The following is an 11,281-nucleotide window of genomic DNA, read 5'->3' on the forward strand; positions in this document are numbered from 1 at the left end:
AATCCCATTTCATTTTTAAAGTTAACTGTAAAGTTTTAATTAGGTCCTCTGAACAGGGATTCTGTGATGCTTTTTGTTTAAGAGTTAGCAATAGTACACGATCCACAGACTTCTATCCTAAAGTTCAGTTGACAAAGGCCAACACAACTCTTTTCTTTGTAACTCTGTAACCATTTATGCTTGAGGTGAAGATGTTAATATGGAAATTTTGTGAGCTGGGAACGACTACAAAACTCTATCATTGTAATTTATGACCTTTCATCCGAGGCCAAATGTAAAGGCAATTGCAATTGTTCTATATCTCAAGGCCAGCACATAGCAGATGTGTGAAATTTGGAGTGCAAGACATAAACTTTTATTACCAAATTATAAATAATTTCTATCACTTATAATGTTCACCTTTCAAGTTCATCTTGATTAAAACGCAAGGGCAGCATCTCGCTGATTTCCACGAGTTATACAGCTGAAAAAGCTCTACCATGGTACACTAGGAAAAGAAAAAGCAACGCAGTATTTAGAACAAATCTACTGAGAGCTAGGTATGCAACATTTTATATCAAAATACTTTTCATCTAGAGGACAAACAAACAAAAGATAATCATTAGCCAATGACATCTGAATTCCATTTTTACTCTTGGAGATTTGGAATCCATAAGGAGTCCATTTAAGGCTAATTTACCTCTAGGAACAGCACACGAGAGTGCTTTGAGACCTCTGGCAAACCAAGGAAAATCACCCAAGATTTGGGTTCATGACTTGGTCTCAAAACTATGGAAGAAGGGAGCTAAGGATAAAAACTTGCCAATCTCAATGCCCATGATTCAAATCCAACATGTTTGTGAGGTTCACAGGCTGCAAAGCAGAAAAGTACAAGGATTTTGTTGACTGCCAGTAGACAATCAAAGTATCCACACACATAGAAACTGTAATTAAGTATAAACCTCAGCTAGCTAGAAAGCAGCCTATTGAGCAGGAGGCAAAAAGGCAAAACAGCTCATCAGTTTCTGACGGCTCAAATGAAAAAAAAAAAAGAGGCTCTGAAGGCAAACTCGTCAGAAATAAACCAAAGAGGAAGGCTCACAAAACAAAGCGTCCCTGGCTGGATTTGCAAAATTGCCATGCAAATTTACCAGCCCAGACATGAAAGTTTTATTTGCCCAATCTTTATACTGGAGATTGGTAACAATGAAAACAGGAATATTCCCTTATCAAAGCATTACTCACTGAAGACAGGCAGCCAAATAAAACTTTGCAAGTGTGCTCCCTGGAGTAACTATTTTATGTTCCTTTTCTGCTTCAAATACTAGATATAATCAAGCACAGTTGGATGCTCCTGATTAACATGATGGTTGCCAGGAAACACAGGCACAGTGTGGCCAAACTTCCCTGTCCCTGCCTGTGCTTGAAGTCTGGGACAGGCAGGTAAATAAGGTCGGGTTTGAAGCTCTTGCTTCTTAAAAGCCTTTTATTTTAAGCACTGGGGAAAAAAAATGTTACAGGACACACGTTCAAAAAGAGAAGATAAACAACTCTAGAAAGAAGTGAGAATACAAATCTGCGTTCTGAAAAGCCATGGTAAATTTCCTTTGTAGCATGAGAATTGAGAGGTTTGGCAAGATACTAAATCAATAACGGACAGATTAAAAAAATCCAACAAAACAAAACAGTCCAGAATCTTTCACAGTTGATTAACTCTTGTCAAAGTACTAAATCCTAAAAAATAATAACTAAAAAAAGTGTTTTCCAGACATCAGGAGATAGCTGGAGGAAAGAAAGGAGGGAAAACAAGTGCGATGATGGGGAGAAATAGAAGAGTAGAAGGTAAGTGCATTTCCTTCTTGTGTCAAGTTATTCCCAGATGACTTTTCAAAAAGTCTCTGATGTTTCTATGTTCACTGATTCCTCTGTGAAATGACCCTTAGTGCTTTCCTGCCTGGTATTGGACAGGATGCCTGTGAGGTGCTCACCATGTCTCCCATAACGAGAAGATCATCTGGGAATTAACAGGGTCCCATTAGAGTAGAATACAATAATATACAGGACCGTATTGGACATTGGGAGGAATTTCTTCACAGAAAGGTCGATCCGACATTGGAATGGGCTGCTCGTGGAGGTGGTGGAGTCACCATCCCTGGAGGTGTTTAAGGAAAGACTGGATGCGGCCCTCGGTGCCATGGCCGGGCTGACAGGGCGGCGCTGGCTAATAGGCTGGACTCCGTGGTCTCTGAGGCCTTTCCCATCTTAACTGATCCTGCGGGGGATTTTTTCCACAAGACACCCTTTTCCTGGAAGATTTCTCTCCGGTGGGGTGTTATTTTGTGTGGAATCCTAAGCAGGGCATAAAAAAACGCCAGGGTCTCCGTGAAGGGGCCTGGGCTCACCCCCCGCAGGAGGCCCCGGGGGTCGGGCGAGACCCCGCAGGGCCCCGGGCAGGAGGGGCGCGCCCTCAGCCCGGGCCCGCCCCGCGTTTCGGGCCCTGCGCGGACTGTCCCGCCCGGCCGCCGTAGCGGGGCGGGGCCGCGGGCGGGGAGCGCCGGGAAGGGGCGCGGGAAGCGCCGGGAGCGGCGGCGGGCGGTGAGTGCGGGGCAGTGCTGGGGCCTTGCGTGTGCTCCCCGTCGTGGTTTCGCATGGAGCCGCGTTCTCCGGACGGGATCTCCCCCACGGCGCTGGGGCCGGGCTGGAACGCGAGGGTTCCGCACGGGGGGAGCGGCTCCAAACGCGTGTGTGGTTCGGGAGAGGGACCCACCCCTGGAGCGCCAGCATCGCTGGTGACTGTGGGTGTTGATAGGGAAACAGTGAGGATCCGTGGATTCACGGCTGGAATTGCGCATTGCGATTTGGCCCAGGAAGCAGCGAAAGGAAATCGGCGCCGTGTGGGGGTTTTCTGCCTTTGGCTTAAAAGGCTGAACAAAGCGATGTTAGAGCAGAAGTCAAGCGAATGCTGCCTGAGAAGAGGTCATGCACCAAACTGGGTGCGCCTGCTGAGTTTTTAACTCACAGCATTTTTCCTCTGTAACTTAATCACAAGCCTTAACTTAGTATGTTTTATTATCTGAAGGCATGCTTTTAAGTTTATACGTTTCTTCTATTTAAGAGCTGAGATCAAAACCACTCTTGCTGTTCCCGCACAGACTTCCGTGTATAGAGCATGGGTGGACTGCTCCCTCTGCCCTAAAGACATGAAACGCCTATTTATGGCTTAGCCCTCTAAAACCATTTTAGCAAAAGGTTTTAGGGATGACGAGGCCTTTGGCTTTGTTGAAATTTAAAAGATGCATGATGTGGTAAACAAGGTTTCTTAGTAATACTTTCAGAAGTAATAAAAATGCCAAAGAGAAAGTTTAGTGCAATGGCTGTGGGAGCATTGTCTCCCCACCTCAACCCTTAAAGTTTTGTTTTCATCTCCTTCAGCATTTTCTCCTTCTGAAAGTATTGCCTGTTTGTACAGAGTATTTAAAACAATGCTGAAGCATGGGTCTTTTCCTAATGTTTGCTCTTCACTTCTCAGCTTATCAGAGAAGATCAAGATGAGTCTACGGAAACAAACCCCCAGTGACTTCCTAAAACAAATCATTGGAAGGCCAGTTGTTGTAAAATTAAATTCTGGAGTTGATTATCGAGGTAAGTTCTCCATCTGTCTCACAGTGAGTGAAGTAATTCATTGAGGAGGCTGGAATAGATGCATTGATTTTGAAAGAAAAATGGTGTGATCCAGGATCGTGGCGTATGAGAACAGAGATCTCGGAATGGTGACAGTAAAAATATAAAATCAGTTCTGGAGAAAGTGATAAAGAGGGGCATAACAGCAGTGGATTCAAAGATTAAAATCTAAATCATTAGTGTCCGTGGTCACAGGTGATTAAGCTGGATGATTCTGAGTTTCTAAACTGATACTTGGAAAGATTGTCTGGAATTACAACTCCTGAAACAGCCAGAAATACCCACTGTTGGAACTAGACTTTTCTTCCTCTTTCTGTTCTCTATTTAGATATAATATAGATCTTGATCCAGGAAAGCTTCAGAGTAAACTATGCTGTCATATACTACTATTAATAATAATAATAGTAGAATTCTTACTTAAGGGATGAAGGTGTTCTTGACTTTCTTGGTTAAACATCTGTCTAGACCTGTGTTGGATCAGGACTCACAGAGATACTGGAAAAAGTTGAGAGTAGCTTTTGCCAACTTCATTTTAACATAGCCCATCAGTTTTATTCCTGATTTCTTCAGTCTGTCAGTATACCTTCATGTATATAGGATTACAGATGTTTTAACATGTAAATTAAACTTCTCTGTGCCTTGAAATGTCCTGGTCCTGCTCCCATTTAGATAACAGAATCAAACTGACCATTTTTTCAATCAAAACTAATCATGTCTGTTGTGTTGCACTCAATTAACAAATTTTATTCTGTAATGACTTAAGCATTATAGGTCTGCAGCAGATGTCATCTGCAGAGAGTTTTACTTCAAATATCTTAGCTTGGCACTTGTGAGAGGAGGCTTGTTTGTGCTGTGACAAGGAATCTTTGTGCTATGACAGTTTTAAATTATTGTTCACTGACAGAACAAGCAGTGGCTTCTTACTCTTTCGTGTTTCTCTTCAGTGTCACTCAGCTAACAAAATTTGCAGTCTCATTTCTCTGAGAACCACATTGTCTGAGCACTTCAGGTGGGGTGGAGGGCTTAAAAAGTTGGCTGCCTCTCTGTAAATTCTTTAGTGCAGGAGAATGTAGAGAGATTTCATTAAAGCAATTAGAGCAAGTCATCATTTACCAGAGGGTACACAGAAGACAGGGTTAAACCAGATTTGGGTTTTGCTGCATTTTCTATTTTCTTTGAGACCATTGCTACCTTTCCCTTGGTAAGATCCATTTGTAGATGCTGTAGGTGAACTACTCAGCCTTCCCCTCAGCAAACCTAGCTTAATGTGCCTACAATCAGACACTACATTAAGTGAACAAGAGTTCCTTGAACACCCTTATTTGTCACTGGATTCCCCCTCCCCTTCCCTTCCTTATTTCCCTGCACTCCTTTGCTCTTGTGACAGAAAATCTGTGTACTGTTACCACTTGAAAAATATGCACTCTGTTTTCTGCAGAAATGTGACCACCAGTTGTAAAAGCCAAACATTTACAAAACGGCATCTCGGGCTGTGGTTGCAGATCTGTCCAGATTCTCCCCCAGGCTGTGTTGCTGATTTTTTTGTTGCCTACACCCTCAGAGGCCCCATACACACCAACTTGGCCTCATGCAAGTGGTGATGTGTAACTGAAATGTCTTGAATCACATTGCCAAGTGCTGCAAATATCAAGGCAGGAAGCCCTGGGAAGTGATCAGGGATACATTAATGTATGGTTTCTGTGTGTAAATATGGATATGTACATTAAGCCATCTCTACATACAGATAAAACAGATAAATTGCTAACAATAGAGGACAGTGATAATATTTGATGCCATTAGTGGTTTAAGAGTAAACACAAACAAAAGGAGAAATAGAATGAAACAACCATGAATGCATTCTAGGAACAAAAGAGTTTGAAAATACTACATTTATGGCCTACTGAATTGTAGCTCAGGTCAATCCACATTTTAACTTTGGAAAGACATATTTTTGATTTCTGTTGTGTGGCTCCCTCAGGATTACTAGAATGGACAAGAATTTTGACTTTGGTTTGGGTCTTTTTGGTGCATTTAGTGCACTTGGCGAGCAGTTTTTCCTACGTCTGTGGAAACAGAGGAGAGAAAAACAGGAAGGAAAATAATTATCTTTAAGCATAACAAGTTGGCAGAAGAAGTTGAACTCGTGATTATTAACAAGATTCTGCAGTAACACTTCTGAAAAACTGTCCTGAGTTTTCTCCCTCTTCCTAAGTACAGTCAATATACTATATTTCAAGTTTTACTGCTAAGTAAATCACTAGGTGTTTTTCAAACAGAAGCAAAAAATATTTAAGTAGTATTGTCTGTGCAAGGATGAAGTCAGGAAAACCCACAATGCAAGAGGAATATTAAGCTACTTGTAAAGAGCTGTATTACCTATGTGCTACTAAAATGTGTATTTTCCTGATTAAAAAAATCATCTAATAATACAAATGACAGATTTTTTTTTCTTTAATTGCATTATAAAACTGTAATTTGTAATTTTTTTGTGGGAAGATTTCAGTGGCCTTTCTTGAAAAATGTGTAGAATTTTGTTGACATCAAAATGGAGACTTGCAGCCGGTGTTCTTCTAGCTCTGTAAGCATGAAGACAAATATGTGTATGCTGTCCTGTATTAAAAGGGTTGTTTTTCAGCTGTATCCTTCACAAGTTTTGTTGACAACACAGTTTACGTAGCTTTGTCCTTAGGTTATCCAGTTACACTTAATGTCACAGGTGGCTTTTTGGTGTGTGCTTAAAACACAAGTGAGAAGGGACAGCTTAAACTTTCAAAGTGGAAATTGTCCATTTTTTGAAATAATGCATTAATAATTTTTTTTTTTTTACTCCCACAACTCTTAGACCTTAGACCAACTGGTAACATTGCTACCAGAGTGCCTGGTAGCAATTCCCTTCTCCCAGCTGAATTCTTTGAAGACATCTGCCCATGCATGGGTTTTTTTAGTTTGTTATAAGGGTACAGGGTGGAGTTTTTTCCTCCACTATTCAAACACAACACATTTTTTGTTAATTTTAAAATAAAGTCAAGCTGATTCTCTTTTAAACTGCCACTGTTTTTAGGGGTCCTGGCTTGCTTGGATGGATATATGAACATAGCTCTGGAGCAGACTGAGGAGTATGTAAATGGACAGTTAAAGAACAAGTATGGGGATGCCTTTATCCGAGGAAATAATGGTAATTCCTACTGCTTCTGTTACTGCACATTAAAAAGTTGTGTTTTGATATTCTGAATTTGAGGGATGGCCGAGGTGTAAGTAAGCTGCCTGTACGCCTAAAACTAATATTCTTTCTTAGAAATCTTTATAATACTTGCTTTTTACAGTTTTAATTTCCAGGGTCTGTGCTTTTTTGCATTCTTGTGGTCCTTTCTTCCTCTGAACTTGAGGTTCCTTTAGAAAAGCATGCTCTTTTGTAACCTTCTTGGAGCTTATTTTCTACTGTTTGACAGGCTTACTCTTTTGCTCTTACTCTTGCTTAGATGACCTCTGCACCCTAAGAGTTGGTGTTTTTTAGGCAAGCTACTGCATAACTTTATGCTACTGTTCCTACAGTCTGTATTACAGTGACACAAATATTTTCTGGTGAAGCAGTTTTCCACGACTGAATGAATGCTTTATCCTTAATCCTGGAGGCTATTTTCATCTTTTGAGTAAAGATTTTACCAACAGTCAAAAGAATCACTCATGCTTTAATAGCAAGCCTTTGCATATCCAAGTGCAGTAGGTGGATTTTAGTGCACTTCAAGGACAATCCCAGGCTCCTGAAATGACTCTCTAGTATCTGGCTGTAATAGCAGGACATGCCAGGGAGAAGAGTATCTAAAAATAGAAAAGGTTCACGAGTCAGATGTGAAGAGACTTGCAGAGGAGGTAAATGAAGCAGAGTTTGTCCAAGTTTCTTGGGAAGAAAATGGAGCTTAGCAAGGAAGGATGGAATAAAAGGACACAAGCACTGAATCCCATGTTAGAAGAAGAGTCAAAGAGAATGTGTCACCAGTGTAAAAGAATATTTTGGATGGGGAAAAAATCCTTGAAATGAGGCCAGCCCTTACTTTTTGCAAGGCATTTGGACTGTTACACTAAGGAATGGAGTGACATTACAGTTTTAGACTCAGTTAAGGAAATAATCTGTTATGAAAGTTAAAACAAGTGGATGAGAGACAGAAGGCTCAAGAACAGGCTGAACAGAGAACTGAAGACATGTGGCAGGTTTAGGAGCACAGTATCATTTTATTTTGTGTCTGGATCTTTTCTGGGGATATTATCAGCCAAGCAGGAGGAAGATGTCTGTTCCTTCATAACTAATCATTAGCTTTGCCTTAAGTGCTTGGGATTTCCAGCTTTTATTGAAAGATCACAGCATTAGTGTCTGACACCTGTAATTCTGCTGCTGAGGAACTCTCTCATGCTCCCTCAGGTATACTGCAGGGCACTGCCTTTGTTCCTGCTCTGTTCAGCCTACATCTGCTGGGGCATAGTTGGGCTATGAGTAAAATAAATACTGAACCAAAGTAATACATAGGGTTTAGAGCTAATGGAGTTTTTTGAAACCTGGATTTGTTTGGGCTGGATGGGATTTACTACAGTGTCAATTTACAAGCTGTAGAAATAAGATGTTTTAAATACAACGGCTTCTGCATGTTATTTACCAGGGCCCTCTTTTGTGTGCCACTTTCTCTTCTTCACAGTGTTATACATAAGCACCCAGAAGAGAAGGATGTGAAGATGCCAGAAGGAGGCTGTTTATTTGTACTTGGGAACCTCTTTGAAATGATGAGCCCTGTTTGATTTGTAGTTGAAAATCCACAGGTGAAATACACAAGTGTTTAACTATTTTTTTAAATAAATGTAAACGTGAATGTGAACTGCCTAAATACTTCTGTTCCAAAGCATTGCTTTGTTCCATTGTACAGGAAAAAAAAATAAAAGAGAAACGTGTAATAGTGCTGCAAGACTATTTTGAAGGAATAGCTCACTTAATTGTGCTAACAGTTACAAAAATACTGATTGGAAGGTAAGCAAACATGGGGTAATTGCAAATCAGAGCCTTGTATTGGTGGCAAAACAGTAGTTTAAGGGATAGTGGGAGGGGAAATGCATAATGGCTTTGGTGACAATGACCTGTCCCTTTTGGAAAACACAGGGTCAGCTTTAAATGCCTGTCTAGTAGGAGTCATCAGCTAAAAAGTTCAGCTGTCCAAAAAATCTTGAATTGTGGATTCAATCAATAGATGTAACAGTGACACTTCAGCAGTTAGGGGTGGGGAAGGAATTGAATCAAATGGAAGAAAAACCTTAAGGGTGAAAAGAAGGCACTGTGCCAGCTGTGGAAGTCAGTCAGAGGTGAAGAGCTCTCAGTTGGTATGTCAGTGCAGCCTAGTAGCTACGTCACCTCCTGCCTGTGTACCCCCCACCCTTCCTCTGCTTGGGGTGACCTTTTTCTTGTGCTTCTCTACCAAACATAATGGACTTCTTCAGTAAAAAGCAATTGTGACTCTTACCTAAATCTACTACTGAAAATACACTAGGAATCTGAAAGCTTTTGTAAACATGGCACATGCGTCCTCTCCAGCCAGTTCCTTCTTTCTGCCATCCACTCCTCCCACAACCTGGTACAATCTCTATTCTCTGTGTCTAGCCAGAAATGAGAACAAGTGCATTAGAGTATGGAGTATGCATTAGGGAAGGGGAACCTCTGAGCTGACAGCAGAGAGGGAATTTATTTGTGTGTATTTTGCAACAATGCACCCAGATTATCAAAGCACACTAAGTCCAGCTCAATTTTACATGGATACTTATTCCAGTTTATGAAGTGTATTTTCTTCTTTTCCATGCAGTCAGCCAAGAAAAAAACCCAAACAAACTTAATAGGCAGATGGTCCTACACTTAACGTCACAAAATGTTTTCTTGTTCTTCATGTCAAATTTACAGGTTAGGGTAATGTACCTCATGGTGAGGTTACTGAGCCAGTTTTTTTACATGAGCTTTCTGAAACCTGGCTTTATTCTCCGAACAGTTTATAATGCCTCCAGGAACAAAAGTACTTCCAATTTTGGACAGATTAAGAGAAGACAACTGTGTGACTATAACGTCCTATTTTTCCCAGGTACCACTAGCTCTGATGCAAGCAGGGAATAGTAACATGCCAGTTATCAAAGGGAGAGAATGTGAACTGCAAATTTTTAATTTTACTGTTTTTATAAGATGAAGAAATAATTCTAAATTATTTTGCAGCCAGTAGTTAACCTTTCCACATTAAGCACTTCAGAAGCCATGACAGAACACACAAATAGAGTTGCTACTGTACAATATGCTTCAATAATTTATCATTTTCTGACAAGGGTTGAAAAAGGTCCAGGATGTAAGACAAATCACCAACTTGCTCTTCAGTAAGTGACGTTTTTTAAAAAAATGAAGATGTACCTCCAAGTGGGGCATACTATTTTTCATTTGTCTTGTCATCTATATGTAGCTGGCAGGTAACTGTCTGCTTTCAGTCCTGAAGACTGTACAGATTTTGTTGTCTGGTTTTTTTTTTTGTTGTTTTTATTTTAATACAGGGTTAATTTGTTTTCCTTCCCCCCCCCCACACACAGTTATCCACATATAGCAACACATTTTGCAGATTTTGATTTAATATCAAGAGTTTGCATTGTTTGTGGTTCAGTTTCTACAAGTCTAGTTATAGAACATGTTTTATGTGTAATCGGCTACTTCTGGTGGTCTAATCATGTATTAAATTCTATATAAATATAAATACTATGTAGTTTAGATGCCAAGGGTTTTTTAAAATATATTCTCGGTCATGAAGTTACTGCTATGTCACCACTCACTACTATATGAGGTAAACAGGAAGATTTGCATTGAAAATCAGCTATTCATATTTATATTTCAAAAGCAGCAAAAGAAAAGCATTTACTTCTCACAATCATTGAGTTCCTGTTTATGTTACAAATTCTCCATGTGCCATCATTTACCATATCCTGGTGCTCTTGCCCCAATAGCTGTGTATAAAACAGTTTCAACTGGGGATCCAGCTCACTGAGATGAGAACTGATGATGAAACGTGAATGCCTTGAACAACCTGCAAGCATTTGTCCACCACTTCCCTTAGAAGAATGTACCCAAAATTAAGTAATCCAAAACTGACAAAAATTACTGAATTTCAAAGACTAAACCTGCACTCATGTCGATTATCAGCAATTTATGCAATGAGATAACACCATGAAACCATGGCAGGTCAACCACTATCCCACCCTCAACTACACATTCATTTCACAGACACTCTGTGAAGAGCAGTAACTGTAAATTTGCTACATCTCCACATCCAACACAAGTTTCTTGCACTTGAAAAGCCAAACTGAGCCACATCTCCTTAAACAAAAGCCTGGCTGGGAGCAGCAGTACAGCTTCCCTCATGGAAACTAGAGAAAGTCTGGAAGAAGGAAGCAAGTACTCACTGTGTTGTAGAGTAGCCAAAGCCAGGTGACTGCTAAAGCCTGCAGTGCTCTAGAGTTGCCCCTATATAAAGGGAGCAGAGCATGCTAGGAGGGTTTTGTTTTAAAGGTGTATACCCTGATGACCACCGACTTTTACAATTTATTTCCACCTGGTTCCTAG

The 11,281-nt window shown here is 40.5% G+C and overlaps 1 protein-coding gene across 1 annotated transcript; it reads left to right on the forward strand.

The window, feature by feature from the left end:
- The first annotated feature begins 2,525 nt into the window (after window positions 1-2,525).
- On the forward strand, window positions 2,526-8,583 carry LSM6 (LSM6 homolog, U6 small nuclear RNA and mRNA degradation associated). Its single transcript, XM_062493872.1, has 4 exons — window positions 2,526-2,574; window positions 3,509-3,621; window positions 6,722-6,835; window positions 8,349-8,583. Exons 2-4 carry the CDS (start codon window positions 3,528-3,530, stop codon window positions 8,381-8,383), a joined length of 243 nt encoding a protein of 80 aa, XP_062349856.1. The 5' UTR covers window positions 2,526-2,574; window positions 3,509-3,527; the 3' UTR covers window positions 8,384-8,583.
- The last annotated feature ends 2,698 nt before the right edge of the window (window positions 8,584-11,281 follow it).

Source organism: Cinclus cinclus, chromosome 5, assembly GCF_963662255.1.
Source record: "Cinclus cinclus chromosome 5, bCinCin1.1, whole genome shotgun sequence".
NCBI lineage: Eukaryota > Metazoa > Chordata > Aves > Passeriformes > Cinclidae > Cinclus > Cinclus cinclus.

Coding starts and splice junctions, on each gene's coding strand:
- LSM6 (XM_062493872.1), top strand. CDS start 3,528: ATGAGTCTACGGAAACAAACCCCCAGTGACTTCCTAAAACAAATCATT. Junction 3,622..6,721: donor TTCTGGAGTTGATTATCGAG/GTAAGTTCTCCA, acceptor CACTGTTTTTAG/GGGTCCTGGCTTGCTTGGAT. Junction 6,836..8,348: donor CTTTATCCGAGGAAATAATG/GTAATTCCTACT, acceptor TCTTCTTCACAG/TGTTATACATAAGCACCCAG.